General features: G+C 37.6%; 1 protein-coding gene across 1 annotated transcript in view; it reads left to right on the top strand.

Annotated features, from left to right (window-relative positions):
* LOC135888686 (transcription initiation factor TFIID subunit 4-like) overlaps window positions 1–18,148 on the top strand; it is a 207,145-nt gene that overhangs the window by 102,555 nt on the left and 86,442 nt on the right. Inside the window, exon 13 of the mRNA XM_065416440.1 lies at window positions 1,734–1,790. Within this exon, the coding sequence (XP_065272512.1) occupies window positions 1,734–1,790 (57 nt within the window). The remainder of the gene's footprint in view (window positions 1–1,733; window positions 1,791–18,148) is intronic.

An 18,148-nucleotide genomic window follows, 5' to 3' on the forward strand; every position in this document is an offset into this window, starting at 1 on the left:
TATGCCAGCAGCCACAAAATCACTGCTAGGTGCTATTGGAAGATGAAGCTAGCATGTGTGATGACAGTGTCAGACAAATCTTGAAAAAGCCTTTCCTCCAGTTTGTTCCTGTTTTTTTGGCATCATAGCTTTAATCTACATGCAGTACCAGTTGGAAAAATAATTACAGTTAAAAAACAGTACAGTAAATTCAGAGTGAGTTTTCTCTTACCTGCCAAAATTCAGAGTTGTAGCTGTGTTTGTCCCAGGACATTAGAGAATATCAGCTATGAGATAGTCAGAACTCCCTACAGCTATGTCTGCCATGTTAGGAGCCAGCCTTTTCCCACTCCTAATTCATGCTTTCCATTTGCTTTTTCTTCATGGACTTTTAACTTCCTACATTTTTAACAAGAGCACAATATAAGATGTCACACACACACATGCACACACCCACCAGCATCCATGTGATTGCAAATTATTCACGCTTCCTGTTCCGAAGCCTTAGATCTTTCTCCAAGTTGGAAAGGTGGAGGGAAAAAAAAGGATAGAACTACTCTTCCATTAATATTTGTGTAAATGACATAGCAGGAAACTTAATATACAAAGAAATATACAAATAATAAATAATTACACCTTTCATGTGTCAAAACAAGAATAATTGTTCATATGGGAACCACAGATTTTTTTACTATGACTGGATATAGTTTTGATACATAACTATCTGAATTTTAGCCAATTATATAATAAATTGAGAAACTACAATAATACATTTCTAATCTGCTTCTAAATTTGTTTTGTTTTGTTTGAGTGATAACTGAATTCCATGAATCTGAGTTCAGGAATTTCTCATTACTCTTGACCTTTAATACATATTTAGTGTCTGCATATTGGTTTAAATGTGTGACATAATTGTCTTAAAATATGCAGGCAATAATTAGTTATTAGTATTTATGTACAAATATATAAATACCTATAGAGAGATACTCTAAGGATCACATATATATATAATCATAGCTTTATTCTTTCTGCATCTGAAAGCTACTTATTTCTATTTCTGAAGGGAAAATGTCTTGTAAGGATTGCTTTTAGGAGGGTCTCACTGGTAGTTTATAGAACGACAATTAATAGAAAGGAGTCATGTCTTGGCTGAGTCTTACATATGTGTTTTTACGCTGTAAACACAGTATGCTTCTACAGAATGCTCACATTTTTAATTGTGCTAGTTTGATGATAGCTGAGACGAGGACTTTCTAATAGATATATTCATTTTGTATCGAGACCAGCTTTAACCTTATAATATGTTTCTGTTAATGAAATATGTGAGTATAATTATTTGATTGTGAAGAATTTTAAATCAATAAACGATAAAAGATAATGTAAAATATTTGAATGATGCTTCTATCAGATGTTTTTCTTTTCTGACTTAGGACATAATTGTTTCATAGCAAACACATGTGTACGTATTAAATAGCCAGAATCTAAACTTCTCTTGAAACTTCAGAGTTGGTAATAACAGAAGTTTGGGTTTTTTATTTAAACTTACAGTGTAGAGTTTATTTACAACTGAATATTTAACAGTGTATTGGGTGAGGCCTACAGGCTTGAAATTGCACTTCTATGACTTTAAGCATCCCATCTTTGACACCTTGTATCCTGTTCCCTTTTCTTTGCTATTTTTTAACTTACTGCAACAGATGAGGGGTTCTTAAACCATCTGTTAACCTTTTTTCTCATTTTTTTAAAACATGTAGAGTCGCTCAAGGCAAGAAGACCCAGAGCAAGCTAGGCTGAAACAAAAAGCAAAGGAGGTAAGCAGAGCTAGAGATCATTACACTTGACATTTCAAGGCTTGAACATATTAATTTTTTATGCCTTGCTACTTGTATATCGTTAATAAAAATCTGACTAAAACTTTTAGGATGTATTTGTTGCTTTGCCTTTGATCTTAATGTTTGCAAACTAATACATTAATACATGTGAAGCCTAAGGAGATTTTATAAGAGAATATTTCCATACATTACATTTTCATTTCCATTTTAGGTAGCTGTAGCTTTTGTTGGGTTGTTGATGATGACAGCGGCATTAGATTTTGGTGGAAAATGTATGCCTTTGTCTTTCTGTAAAATGTCACTTCCTAGAAATGTGTTACTTTAGTTACTTTTTTTGTAACAATTAATGTTTTTAAGCTTGATGTTTTATTCAGTCATCATTCTTAATTCCTGTAGTCTAAAAATCATCAAATAACTGCATTTGAAGTTTTGATATTATAGTTGAAGGTCCAGTTCTGTGAGGTGCTGAGCATCCTTTATTCACACTGAATTAAGGAGCCTGCCTCTTGCTTACAGTTACCCTATGTACTTAAAAGGATCAAGTCATAACTTTATGTAGAAAGACATAAAATATCTATCTGTTAAATGCAATTATTTAAAAAACCAGTATCAATAGGATACCCAGCAAACCCCGATCCCTGTTAGCTGAAGTTAAATTCCATTAATTGTATTAATGAAGTCCATTAGGAGATAATATATACAGAGGTATTTGTTTGACAAATATTTTACCTATTTCCCTGTTTTTCCCGTTTTATATTTGCTCTGTGTGGTCAGTGTTTTATAATTCCCATAGCTATACAGATCTCATGTATATAGGGTGAGAAGCAAAAAAGCTGCTCTTTTCTGAAGTACATAGATGAAATATATATTAATTTCTTCCATGACATGAATTACTGTGAATAGATATGAAATATGTAATGAAGAAGAAATGTCAAAAAGAGTTCATTTAAACTTTTTGCCATGGGTAGCTGCTTTTCTGGACTAAGGATTTTGAAAATATTTTGAAAATATTTTGAAAATTTCACTAATCAACTACTTTCCTGGAAAAGCCCTGGAATTGTCATACCAGCTACTAACAAAGATACTAAGGCATAGATACAAAAAGAAAATCAGTTTTGAAAATATGTAAAAATAATTGAAGTTAATGAAATGTAGCAAAACTGGCTGCTGAGATTACCACAAAAGCTATTCTACTGTTGAAAGTGAGAATGAGGCACTGTTCAGACATTTGTAGTTCATACTGCCTGCAAAGCTAAGCTGGTTAGTAGATTTAATTATTTTGTTGTTGTAAGTAAACAATCCTAGAAATATTTGCCATTCGTTGGCGGTATGGAGCCATAGTGTCTCATTGAGTGCTCTTCTTATTAGTTAATTCGTAGGCAGGGGAAGGAAAAATGATTGTCTCTTTTAGTAAAAATACGTGTTTTAGCAAGTAATCAGACTGAAATAAGATGAATTCTTTATTGCTGTGCTGAAAGACTTACTGTCTAGTAGATTTGGTTGCTTTTGCTCTGAGCATCTCTTCTTACTGTGAGAAATTCAAAGTAATTTTGATATACATTGCATTTCTTGATCCACTAGGGGGAGTGATGCTGTACAGACTTGTGAATAGAAGAAAACGTTAAAAAATAATAATCTTGCTTTATTATTGAGTTAGCAAATATTTTGGTGGTAATCTAATTAGTAATGCTCAGATCAAACTGCTGTGTGACTTTAAAGTAGTAATTGTTCCTGAATATGGTAACTTGTTGGAATGAACAAATGTAGAACGAATACCGGGTTTTCTGTTTCAGAATGCTGCACCTTGTTCTTTTGTACAATAGCCCTGCCTTGTTTCCCACCCTTCTAATTAAAGTGCATAATTTGCTGGCTCTCTGCCTCTGTCTGAAGTTGAATTTTATTCTACATATTTAAAACCATATGACTATAAGATAAGACTCATTTTTCAGTAATTAGGGTTCTGAATTTTTTTCTTCATTTTACTGAGTGTCTTTTCACCTACAAATATTTAAATATATTTAATATATATTTAAAATATATTTTGCAATGAATGCCCCCAAAATGGGTGGAGAGTACAAAAAGTAAGTAGGAGTGACATGTCTTTTAGTTTAGCTTTTTTTTACATATAGTTTAGTTGGATCAGTTGCTGAATGAATACTGACATAGTCAGTTGCATTGGTACTACTGAGACAAAATGACCGACTTTGTAATACAGAAGATGATATACTAGCGGCCAGATGGTAATTGGGGCATTATATTATCTGAAATTAAAGACCTTGAATTAACTTTTCAAAAAAAGTCTCAGTTTTATAACTTCTCTGCCAGCTGGTCTACTTTTAAATGTGCAGATGATCTATATTCAAGAGGAGATTTGGGTCTCCCTCCAGATTTTGTGAACTGATGAAGGTGATATCGTTAGCTTTATGAAGATTAGCTGAATTGAAATCAATATTTCCCTAATTTATAAAAATGACTTGAATGTTGGATTTTGAAGACACTTGTTGCTCATTTGCCCTTCTGGCTGGTGGTTAGACACTATTATTTAGTCAGGTATGCTGAGAACCCCCAAGTCTCCTATTTTATGTACAGCGCTTTGGAGCTTAGTCTTATTTCCCGGATAGTGTTGGGGTTTGTGAAGCATAATTGACGTTTTATGCTTGTAAATCATAAATTTGCTCTTCTTTTGATAAAGATTTGAGAATTTTACCATTATCTGGAAGGGTTTACAGGCTCTATAAATCTATAATGTTTCAGGGCTGTTGATATACCTATATTTGAAGGGTGACACCAGCATATTCATTCTATTACCCACCCAAACATTTTGACATTATCTCTTCATCCTCATTTGTAGGGTGATCAGGACTGTGCTCTGGATCCATCTCAGGTAAACTCAGAGTCAAAGTGGGTGGAGACTTTAGAAGCAAAGAGAAGTCCAAGGTGTGGGCACTAGAAATAAAGACAATGATGTGCAGAGAATGGGACCAATGCGGGAGATGAGAGAGAAAGGTGAAATCTGAAAGGAGTGGCTTAGCAATGGTTTATGGGGAAGACAAATCTAAAGGATGAAATACCTAGTTTTAGAGTTGAGAAGAAAGATATCAAAATATAGGAAAAAATTATAATAGGAAGAGATAAGGGAAAGAAAAAAATAAATAAAAGCAAAGGGTACTCTTTTATGTTCAGGACCTCTGGACAGTCACATTTTCTTTAAACCAAATTAGCCCAAACCAGTTTTAAATTTGGTTAAAAAAACTTATTAAACATAATAACTAACCTTGTTATATATAGCCCTACCATAGACACTGTCTGACAGTGAGGCTTTATCTACACACAGGCTTGCACTGTTTTAGTCATACTGATGCAAACTCCTGTGTGGTCTATTTTTTGTTTGAGTGGTCTATTAAGGTTTAGTTTAAACCTGTTCCAAATTGATGTAAGCTAAAGCAAAATAAGTGTTCAAGCTGGGGTTTACACTTGTTTAACTTTTAATTAAAATTCATGTCTTCATTAAACTGGTGCAACTCTCCTTGTTGACAAGGTCAAGACGGTGACCAGTAAGCGTATTTTAACGTTAAACCTATTTAACAAAGTGATGCAACATTATCTTTAAGCTAGTTTATTGCAAGAAAAATGCTCCTCTTCACTTGTATACTGAGCTACAAGAGTATTTAAACCTAGGCTACATTCTGAAATAAGAAAGATTCAGTGTGATTGTCAGTTCAACCTGTACAAGGAATAGCAATATTTGTGGACAACATTTACTTTTTATTACATTGTTAAACCTTTCAAAATCAAATTTTAAAAAATATGATGGCAATTGTTCAGTCAGTTGAAAGAATGGAAAATCAACTACAAATATGTATTAGAGAAATGAGTTCTCTAACGTTCATAAAAAGGGTTCATTAAATAGGACATAAAACAGACTATATAACTGCTAGCAAGATTAGAGAAAGATTAGGAATAATTGCAACACCTAGTAATTAATAATATAAATGGTTTCAAAGAAAGACAGAGGTGAGATCCTGAGCATCCTTTCTGTTGTGGATAACTTGCTATATGTTCAGTGTCCATTAACTGAAATTCCTATTTAGGCTGAAAGTGAAGTAGCTGAATTTGTTCATCCCAATAGTTTAACTAGGTTAAAATCTTTGTGTCATCACTAACGAAGGATATTACATAGTAATAAAAACTTAAAGTAGACACACCATGAACACAGTATATTAGGGCATGCGTCCAGGGCCCAGATCAGTTTAAATAACCCCTAGGCAGAATTTGGTCTCAGATGCACTGTACACCGTGGGTGTGAAATCTTGGCCCCACGGAAGTCAGTGGCAAAACTCCCATTGATTTCAGTGGGGACAGAATTTCACTTTGAGTGCACTCCAGGGATATTATCCTTATCTGTGCCAGCAGCCCACCTTTTTAATATTTGCACAATAGTAACAACACATCTGAAATGAGAAAGCTCTTCCAGGGCGTTTGTTGAGGATGGGGCAATGGTCCTGTCATGCACACAGCCCTTAGTAAAGCTCCCTCTGCTGGACATTCACTAGGTTGCAGTATTCTGTCCCAACCCATGTGCTATAAGCTTCCCTTGATTTGAGTAGGCTCTGATACTGTCTTTCCTTGGCCTGTCTGGCACATTTCCAGGGCACAGGTTGTCAGTCTGTTACCCCATTGCAGAAATTGAGCTACATGGGCCATTTGCCCTGCACCCCCAGGAACAATGCTGATCCCTCAGCTTGCCCCATAACTTAAGCACACCCTTTCCCAGAACTCCAGCCATGTGGGTGTTCTGGGTTTATAGTTCACCTCTTCAAGGGCTTGTGATAGTGAAGCAGACAAGCACACACAGATAGACTTTGCACAGCAGTTTAAAATAAATTACTCTTTACTTAACATAAGGATACACAGACCTAGAGAGTTGAAAGAATGGAAAGTCAACTGCAAAACACAATTTCCCTGCCTCAGTTTCTTCACCACTCGGTCATTCTTTGAGCATAGGCTAGAGAGTCCAAGATCTTTCCTCTCCCCAGTCCTTCAACATATAGCTTCTCATTATGGAGTCTCTCTCCCATCCTGCCCGCCCTGAAAAAAATGACCAGTGAGAGTCCCTTTCTTTTATAACATCAAGCCCCCTTTGTCAGGTGACTTCCTGCTCAGTTTCATTTCAAAATCCCCTACTGAGTGATCTGTTGTGTAGTTACCACCCCTCTAGAGTTCGGACAAAAAATCTTGTTTACCTTGAGCATCAGTTGTCTCTTTGTCCAAGGGTACACCAGTTAAATGGATGATTGTCAAAGGGTATGTCTACAGTGCAATTAAACACCTGAGGCTGGCCCATACCACCTGACATGGGCTCACAGGGCTTGGGCTAAGGGGCTGTTTAACTGAGATGTAGGTGTTTGGGCTTGGGGTGGAGTCTGAGCTCTGGGACCCTGCCAGGGAGGAGGGTCCCAAGGCTCAGGCTTTAGCCTAAGCCCAAACATCTGCACTGTAAATAAATAGCCACTTAGCCTGAGCCTCACAAGCCCTCAGCTGGCGTGAGCCAGCCACAGGTTTTTAATTACAGTGTAGCGATACCCTAAGTTTAACCCTCTATTGTTAGCCTGTGCCAGGTGCAAGAATTTCTCCTGTTGCCTTTGTGGGATTTAACTCAGCATGGAGGCAAAAGACAGCAGAGAAGGCAAAGACTAGCCTTACAATCAAAACAGAGTTTTCACTCTGACCCAGATACAGACAGTCCCCAATATCAAACAGAATTCATAAGCTGTACATAGATTCCTCCAAATTGTCACACCCTGTGTGCTGGCCAATGACTGTGGGGATGCACTGACTGCAGACTGCACCTTTTCTTCAGCTATGAGTTTGTCAGGGAGCATGTTTCTCTCAGTGCCCTTGGCGGTGTTATGCCTGCTGCAAACCTCTGGGCATTGTGGTGCCCTCCATTTGGTTGCTACACTTTCTCTGCCTCGCCCAGAGTGGCTTTCATTGTAGGAGGGTTAAATTGGCCTTAAGCATCTAGTTTTTGAAATGCAGCCTGTTCTATATGCAAAAAGTGTTTGGAAAGGATGTTAGATATATTTGTACACAAATCTATAACACTCCTCACTCTTTAAAAAAAAAAAAAAAAAAAAAAAAAAAGGAAGAGTTAGGTAGACTCAGTCGGAGCACTGAGCACACACACATTTTACAAGGCTTTAACACTGACATGGAAATATTAAACCATTCTTGTTCCCATATTAAAAAGAAAAGTTGCTTCTGAGCTAAATATTGTAATTCTGATTCAGCTCAGGATATTTAACTATTAGGAGATAAAAAACAATTCTACAATATATAATTTCTTAACATTGTATTGATAATACCTCAATAATTCCGTAGTAGTGGTATTTGCTTGTAAATAGATTCAGATTTACTGCAATTATCCCTATATTCAGGTTTTGCTGAAAACCAAAAGCGTAAGGAGTTTGGTAAGAAACAATCTATTCTTTCTTAAAGGACTTTTATAACAAATTATTTTCTGTCCAGGAATTGAGCTCCTGAACAGAAAATAAGTTTAAATTAAATCTCCATTTAGCTCCCTAAATCATCTGAGGGTCAGAAGATTTAAAGAAAGAAGGAGAATCTTAGGAATTTGATCTTGGAATAGTGATTGATTTAATGCTCTATTTGACCAATAATGGTGAATCTAAACTGGAATATTCTGTAAATGTTTTTCTGTACCAGTTCTGTCAATACTGAAGCTGTTGTATAGATGGGGTACAGGCATTTTTATTACCATGTGAGCAAGGTTAACAACCCGGTGGTAAAAACAACAACAAAAGAACAAAAAAAACCCCAAACCAGACAAAAACTTTCTGTATATATTATAGCTTCCATTGTTTGTCACCTGGTGGAGCTACCGAGTGCAGAAAAATGCTTATAAACTTTTCCAGTGTGGACAAGGACTATAGAAAACACCACAGGTCTGAATTTGGCCTATTAAATTTTCCGTTATGTTGGGCAGTTGCCAATTGAGCTGATTTTTAGTCATTCCTTCTCTTTATCAAAATGATAGAAAAAAGTTGTATTAAGACAAAGGTATATATCAGACAGCCAAGCTTTGGGGTAAATGGCTTTCTTACAGTTAAAATTCCTGTGACTTCCATTCTGTGCAAACTTGCTACTCAGAAAGAAGTGATTCTGGCTATGTCAAACAAGATACTCCCATGAAAATACTGCTGCATTATCAAGCATACTAATTGGAACTATTTTTACAAGATTTTTGTTCTTTTGAAGGAAGACAACACCAGACATGCAGTATGGTACCATGACCAGCACAAATCCTGATAAATTACTTTGATTGTCAGCTTTTGGGGGCAGGGCAATATATCATTATATCTGCATACAGAGTCTAGCATAATGGAGATCTGATCCTCAACTGGAACCTCTAGGTGCTACTGAAATACAAATATTAATATCTTTAACAAATAGTTAAATATTCTCCATAGATATTTTTTTAACTAAAGATCTGCAGAATTATCATATTCTGCTAAATTTCCAAGGCTAAAACACAGTCTAGACCCCGATCCTACAAACGTTTGTTTGTGTGTGACTTTAGGCAAGAGTGTGTCTTACTGAATTCCACAGAACTGTTCACACACATACATGTTTGTGATATCAGGGACCAGACACTTCATAGCATCTCTTGCAAGGACAGAGTTATAAAATAAAAGAACTGCTTGGTTGGAGGGTAAGGTTGTAGTTCCTATTCAGGAATGGGAGACTGGACAAAAGAAGGCAAAATGCCAAGAATCAAAAAGAAGGTCCTAATCTCTTTCTTTGTGAAGCAGGAAAGACTGGTTTAGACAGGAAGTGGATTAATTGGGGGTAAGCATAAAGAGAGAGCTTTTTTGCCTTCCCTCTACCCCAAAGTTGTCCCAAGCTGAGGATTGCCCCTTTCAGTCCAGGAAAAATCTAAACTACATCCAGTCTTCTCCCATAAAACCACACTACTTCTCCCCAGAGAGAACAATGGAGGTGATCCATAGTTGGAGATGGGTTTTTGTCTTCCTAAGAATCATCCAGTGTTGATCACTGCAACAGACAGGATACTGGTCTTGATGAGCTTAATGGTCTGATCTGGTATATCAAATCCTATATTATACCCATGTAGTGCACATAGATCTTTGTGAAACAAAGAGTGAAACAATTTATCCTACCTCATAAATGTTCATTTTTTGTGAGACACTGATTGTAGTTCTATTGTAGTTAATGTTTTAGATGTTAATTTTTCTTCAAATTATCTGTGTTGGTACAAACCAGTGTTTAATCTTAGTGAACAAACTGTATGTTTTGGGATTTGATATCCCTTTAGAATAGGGATCTGAAAAAAAGTTTCTCTTGTTTACATATGTGCATTTAAACTATAATATAGAAACCATAAATGCTTCACATTTTAATTGACACCATCACTGGCATCAAATGCCATTGTTAACTAAATGTGATGAGAAATATCATGTAGTGTCAATTGGTACTGACACTTAGAATTTCTTGTTTTGGTGGTATCAATCTATCATGATTTTCCAACTCAGGAAACATTACGTTTACAAAAGATTCAGACAGCAATGTCAATTAAGACAGATATTTCCAATCAGTGAATACTAATTATGTTTTTTTAAAAATCTGTATGGTTGAAGAATTAAAAATGTTTACACAGAAGGTCACATCAAATTTGATTGTCCATATTTTTGCTATGAATACATTTATTTATGAATCAATAGTTTATTTCAATTAACAGGATAACAGCTGGAACAATATAAGTGAAAATTAGTATCCTTATGTATACGTTTTTTTGCCTTAGTCAGTTTTCCTATTATTTAAACTTTAAGAATTAATTCTTAAGATTCATGCAAAGTTTTAAAATTAGAGTCTCAAAAAGCATTATTACCAATTAAGCTTGATTTTTTTACTGTACATATTTGAAGGACAGACCCTTATTGTTCGTTTGTTTGTGTCGTGGTTTTTCCCTCGTTACAAAACTGTAGCTACACCAATACAAAAAAAAGTGTAGACAAAGCCTTAGATTTAGTTCTAGGAAAGTAGACACAATCCCAGGTATTTGAGCACTCAATCCTGTGATGTATATTTCATATCAACAGTTTATTGTGCTTATAGCAGTGTTATCCAGCGGATGGAGAACAGGAGGCCTGGGCGCTCTCTCTCTCTCTTTCTCTCTCTCTGGACTAATTAGATTCTATCAGTGATTATCATATGGTGTCAGGCTTCTTAGATATATACATGCTATTTAAAGCTCCAAAATACAAAGACAATAGCCATATTAATAAAACATTTTGATGAGTTCCTTGTAATAATTGATAGGCTTCCAAGGGAGATTGTGAAATCCCCGTCATTGGAGGTTTTTAAGAACAGGTTGGACAAGCACCTGTCAGGGATGGTATAAATTTAAGCACAGGGGACAAACTTGACTTCTCGAGGTCCCTTCCAGCCCTACATTTCTATGATACTGGCAATTATGTTTATCCCAGAACAGTCATAGGTGATAGGTGTCCTTGTGGGAAATAGGAAACTCTTAAGCTAAGTAGAAATGTTGTACATAAAATGCAAAATTCAGTTACTGCAAACATAGTTCTATAAGGAATACTTTTTAAAAAGTCTAATATAATCATTCATTTTAATTTATCATGTGGTCACATGTACCATACTTTAAATATTTGCACAGACATGCATGTCTAATAAAAATATGATGATCTGAAGTATTTTACTATCCAGTGATCGATACAGTATCAAGCTAAAAGCATCTAAATACCATACATTGGTTTATATTTAAAAATATAACTAAATTCTATGTCCTGATAAATTACGCTTACATTTCTTTTGATAATTATTTGTATACCACTAGACTACAAAGGAATTATCATATTATTTTGTAGTAGTGGCCCATCTAGTTAGTGTCCTGTTTCTGAAAGTATTCAATACCAAAACACACACACACAAAACCACACCTATAGTTGACAATTATGGAATAACCTGCCCACAAGAAAAATTTCTTTCTTACTCTGATCAGTTAGTGGTTGGCTTGTGCTTTATAGGCAATTATGAGGTCTCCACCACAGCAAGTGTACAACCTAAAGCTGTGATCCTCCAACTCTTTCTGTACAGGTCAATAGGCATGAAGTCAGTAGGGCTCCACAAGGGCACAGGGGGGCCACTCATAGAGAATTGAGTACTGTGGCTCTGATTCAGCAAATGCATGTGCAGGGGCTCAGCATTATGTATGTGAGAAGTGGGTCAGGAAAACAATGGTAAATAAGAGGAAACGTGTACCTTTTGGGGGAAGCGCAGTTTTCTGCAGAAAGTGGAATGTTAACAGGTTGTTTGCAGACTAGATATAAATTACGTATGTTCCCATGGTAGATTAGTTTTGAAAAACTTTGCAGAAAAAGTGACTTTTAATACTGAATAATTATGGAACACAAAAGAAGAAGAGTATGTCTTAAAGTTATTAAACTTCCATTCTGCATAAAAGTTTCCATGTTTGTCTCTTAGTTGGGAAGATTGAAGTTTTGAGTAATATATCTTTGAAAAAAATAGTTTTTCACTTCTGGACAGTTATTCTCACTTTTTGTCTACTCACAGTTCAAAAACTGATCTATTGTAGCCACTTATCCTCAATTAAAACTAGTGCAGAGGACAAGCTGGAGTGTAAAGTTTTTAAGCAGAGCTGTTCTGAAGGTGTCCGCAAGAACAGTGGCTGTTACAAACTCTGCTCTACCAAATGTAATCTTTCATTAAAAAAAGAGAGACATTTCATTGTGAAAATATCTTTCACATTACACACAGATTGATGGGGGCTCAATCCTGCAAACCCTTACTCATGCAAATAGTCCCATTAAAGTCAACAGGGCTACTCAAATTTGAGTTAGCAAAATTGGGCCCTAGGCTTGTGTGTGTTCATCACTATAATTTTTTTTTGTGTTAAAGAAAACATCCCATTCCAATAGCTGACTTCCCCCGTTGAAGGAGGGACAAATGATAGCACAATCTTCACGCCCCCTCCTCCCCCCAGACCCCAGCACTAAGCCTCAGCAGCATCACAAGAAATAACTAGCAGTACAGGTCTGTCACATCTTACGCTGGGGTTACGTTCCGCAGTCAGCGCGTAAAGCGAAAACCACGTATAGTCAAAATTACATTGAGTGTAATGGCGGGCGGAATCGTCCCGCACTACAGGTACAGTATTAAAATTGTTATTTTTCTCTTTTTTGTTTTGTTTTTGTTTTTGCCGACTGCGTAAAGCTGAAATCGCGCATGTTGAATGCGCGTAAGATGGGACAGATCTATACTCCCCTCAGCTTTAGAGTTACCAATTTTTGCTCCCCACATATGTTTGGAGAGGACTGTGTGGGTGGAGAGGGAGGAATGTCGGTTGCGGATACTTTTGAGCACTAGGGTTGACCACCTTTCTAATTGCTGGTAATAGGACTCTCAAGGTCCCACCCCCATCACAGACTCCTTGTCTCTCCTCCCCCCCCTCCTCCCCATTGCTTGTTGGGTCATCTCAAGGAGCCTGCCTGCAGCTAGGAGACGGCCCCGACTGAGCAGGGGCTGGTGCGGGTTAATGACCGGCGCCTCCCCCCGCCCCACAGTAGCTGGACTTTTGGTTTGGGCGCCATTTAGGGTTGCCAGATCCCCGAAAACTGGGCACCTGGCAACCCTAAATGGCATCCAGACATGGAAGCAAACAAACGGACTGTCTGGGTAAAAACCTGACGGGTGGCAACCCTATTGGATACTCAGGTGAATGGGCTCAAAGAAGAGCTGAGGAAATGGCATTCTCCCACCTCCATGCTCCTTGATCTGCAAAACTAAGCTTTTGAGTTGCATCTTCTTAGCAGCAGCAGCAGACTCATCTGAAAGTTCCCTCAGAGGCATTTGGGAGTGCATGCTACTCTGCTTCCTCTCTTCCAGAGGCTTAATCTGCACTACCACTCCCTGCAGGGAACATGCTGAGGTTGAATTTTCAGCCTACTGCTTGGGAAAGACAGGCAGTGGCACGTTACCCCACTGCACTTCCTCCCCACAGTAGAGACTGACAGTTGGACTTACTTGACGCTATGGGGGGATAAAATAAATAAAAAGATTCTCATTTGGCTCAAGACAAAAATATGGAAAATCATAAATCTTTATTTTCCACAGACACCATGGCAGGCTTTCTTCCCTACTGATCTTGCAAGGTGTGTGTGTGTTAGACTTTAGAATGTGATAGCATGTGTCCAGTTTAATAGGTGGGAAGGGAGCAATTGTCAGCAGCAGCTTATTGCTAGAACCCAGGACAGGTAGCTGCAAGAGGGGCATGATTTTTCAGATGTTTTGGTCTCTGAGTCAGGCCTCTACCCTACTGTGTATAAACTTATATTTTCAAGATGTACTTCAGCCTCTAGGTCAAATCACCTGTTTCCAGTCCGCTCTATACACATTGGCCTCAGACTCAAGAGTAAACCCATGTGAGGGCTTTAATTCTGCCACTGAGCTAGCATGTTTGTAAGCCCTATTTGGCAGCCTCTTTGTGCTTCAGGCAGCACACAGCTACCAGCTTTCATCTGCCCCCAATCTCCTTAGGCACGCAAAGTCACATGGATTAACCTGAGAGGGCTGAGAGGCACCTTAGTAAATCTTCTGTTCCTCTGCCCACTCAGTCTGGGTACTGCACATTGCACCGGCAGCAGACAGCTGGCCATCAGCAATCAGCTGCATACCTCCTGCTGACACATTTTTAGTCTCTTTAGTTCAGGGCCCAGATAGAAAAGTCTATCCCCAGTCCACCCTGATTCTCCTGATACGTAGTGGAAACCCCCTCTACCTGATAATAGACTGGTAGCACAAGTGTCTGTTCTAACATTCTACAAATAATGGCCATTATTTGGCAGTTTATATACTTGGTATATATTTAGTAGAGCAGACTGAAGTTTTCTGTGGCAAATGGTATAATCATCTCCAACCGGCAGGTGAAAGATGAACAAGAATACAGGGGCAGAGTTAAGCTTGGTGTTCGAATCTTTATAGCAGTCATTGAGACTTTTTTACAATCTGTTAGTGTTTCAAAGGGCAATTTAATTTCAACCTTCATTCTATCAGAACAGGTGTAGGGTGTTTTTTTTGTTTGAGATTATAACATAACTTTTTCTTGTGCATCTCAAAGTGATTTATGAATCATTAATGAATTAATCTTCACAACACTTCTGTAGAATATTCTCTTATTTAACAGATGGGTAAATGAGGCACAGAGAAGTTATGTGATTTGATATACAATATGTCTGTCTCTGTAGCTGTATACAATAGTCTTCCCATGTGCCTTTCCAACAGGAAACCCTGCACAACAGGATTTGGCCCTTAATTATTATTTTTTTGGGGGGTATATATTCCTGTATACATTGGTAAAAGTTAGTTTTGTTATCATTAGTTTTGGCACAGGTATTTTTAGTAAAAGTCATGGCCAGGATGTGGGCAATAAACAATAAATCATGGAAGCCAGAGACCCGCCGCCCGGGGCTGAAGTCACGGAGGTCACGTAAAATCACGGAATCCGTGACTGACTCATAGCCTTAATTATCATCAATATCAGTCAGTTTAACCCAATAAAATATTAACTACTATTGGTTAGATTACAGGTTGTAATAAGGGTAAAAGTTGAAGTATCATTTTCTGTGATTTGTAAAACACTAGACATTTCTATCTATATTTAGATGCATGCATAGCTTTCTAATCATACTTAAAATACAAACCAGGCAGTTGATCATTAATGTGTCTGGGGAAGACTAAAAGTGTATTGCTTTCATTTGCTGTTTTTAGTTTAGTCTTTGTATTACAAATATTTTGTGTTCTCCATTAAACACTCTACTGATAGGCACATCATCTTTTTATCAATACATTAGAAGCAAGAGGAAGACCAAAGACAGGGTAGGCCCACTGCTTAGTGAAGAGGGAAAAACAGTAACAGGAAACTTGGAAATGGCAGAGATGCTTAATGACTTCTTTGTTTCGGTCTTCACCGAGAAGTCTGAAGGAATGCCTAACATAGTGAATGCTAATGGGAAGGGGGTAGGTTTAGCAGATAAAATAAAAAAAGAACAAGTTAAAAATCACTTAGAAAAGTTAGATGCCTGCAAGTCACCAGGGCCTGATGAAATGCATCCTAGAATACTCAAGGAGCTAATAGAGGAGGTATCTGAGCCTCTAGCTATTATCTTTGGAAAATCATGGGAGACGGGAGAGATTCCAGAAGACTGGAAAAGGGCAAATATAGTGCCCATCTATAAAAAGGGAAATAAAAACAACCCAGGAAACTACAGACCAGTTAGTTTAACTTCTGTGCCAGGGAAGATAATGGAGCAAGTAATTAAGGAAATAATCTGCAAACACTTGGAAGGTGGTAAGGTGATAGGGAACAGCCAGCATGGATTTGTAAAGAACAAATCATGTCAAACCAATCTGATAGCTTTCTTCGATAGGATAACGAGCCTTGTGGATAAGGGAGAAGCTGTGGATGTGGTATACCTAGACTTTAGTAAGGCATTTGATACGGTCTCGCATGATATTCTTATCGACAAACTAGGCAAATACAATTTAGATGGGGCTACTATAAGGTGGGTGCATAACTGGCTGGATAACCGAACTCAGAGAGTTGTTATTAATGGTTCCCAATCCTGCTGGAAAGGCATAACGAGTGGGGTTCCGCAGGGGTCTGTTTTGGGACCGGCTCTGTTCAATATCTTCATTAACGACTTAGATATTGGCATAGAAAGTACGCTTATTAAGTTTGCGGATGATACCAAACTGGGAGGGATTGCAACTGCTTTGGAGGACAGGGTCATAATTCAAAATGATCTGGACAAATTGGAGAAATGGTCTGAGTTAAACAGGATGAAGTTTAACAAAGACAAATGCAAAGTGCTCCACTTAGGAAGAAAAAATCAGTTTCACACATACAGAATGGGAAGAGGCTGTCTAGGAAGGAGTACGGCAGAAAGGGATCTAGGGGTTATAGTGGACCACAAGCTAAATATGAGTCAACAGTGTGATGCTGTTGCAAAAAAAGCAAACATGATTCTGGGATGTATTAACAGGTGTGTTGTGAGCAAGACACGAGAAGTCATTCTTCCGCTCTACTCTGCTCTGGTTAGGCCTCAGCTGGAGTATTGTGTCCAGTTCTGGGCACCGCATTTCAAGAAAGATGTGGAGAAATTGGAAAGGGTCCAGAGAAGAGCAACAAGAATGATTAAAGGTCTTGAGAACATGACCTATGAAGGAAGGCTGAAAGAATTGGGTTTGTTTAGTTTGGAAAAGAGAAGACTGAGAGGGGACATGATAGCAGTTTTCAGGTATCTAAAAGGGTGTCATAAGGAGGAGGGAGAAAACTTGTTCACCTTAGCCTCTGAGGATAGAACAAGAAGCAATGGGCTTAAACTGCAGCAAGGGAGGTCTAGGTTGGACATTAGGAAAAAGTTCCTAACTGTCAGGGTGGTTAAACACTGGAATAAATTGCCTAGGGAGTTTGTGGAATCTCCATCTCTGGAGATATTTAAGAGTAGGTTAGATAAATGTCTATCAGGGATGGTCTAGACAGTATTTGGTCCTGCCATGCGGGCAGGGGACTGGACTCGATGACCTCTCGAGGTCCCTTCCAGTCCTAGAATCTATGAATCTATGAATAATGAGAGACTGCTCAGCGTGTTGTTGATAAAAAAAAAAAGTGCTTGTTTTCCCTCTAGTAATATTTTTTTTAAGTAAATAAATTGCATTATTACCATTTCTAATGTAAACAGCGTGGTCAGTTTTCCCTTAAGTGTGTATTTACCAGACGTGGATTTGAATATCTGTGAAATTTAGATATCTGAAGGAAAGTCACTCATTTTCTTTGGGTTATTAGGCAGTTTAAGTAACAGTTCATAGGATTTCTTGTTTCTATTTAGTCTTGAAAGAATATTGTTGAAGCTTGTGATTAGCTTCCATGTTTTGACTTTGGGGAAGTCAGAATGATGTGAGATACAGAAGGGAAAAACTGGAACAAGGGTGCTATATGTTTGTTCTGTTTCTTAACTGACGATGAGCTTCTGTTGACTGAGCTGTTGCTAGTTCTTTAAAATATCTCTCAATATAATGTGGGAGAGAAGAGAAGCGACTGAAAAGCATTACAAACTTTTGTGTATAAATGCAACTATAGTTAATGACTGTATGGTCTTATATAAAGTGTTGTTGTAGCCATATCAGTCCCAGGATACTAGAGAGACAAGGTGCATGAGGTTAAATCTTTTATTGGACCAACTTCTGTTGGTGAG

Source organism: Emys orbicularis, chromosome 14 (genome assembly GCF_028017835.1).
Source record: "Emys orbicularis isolate rEmyOrb1 chromosome 14, rEmyOrb1.hap1, whole genome shotgun sequence".
Lineage (NCBI taxonomy): Eukaryota > Metazoa > Chordata > Testudines > Emydidae > Emys > Emys orbicularis.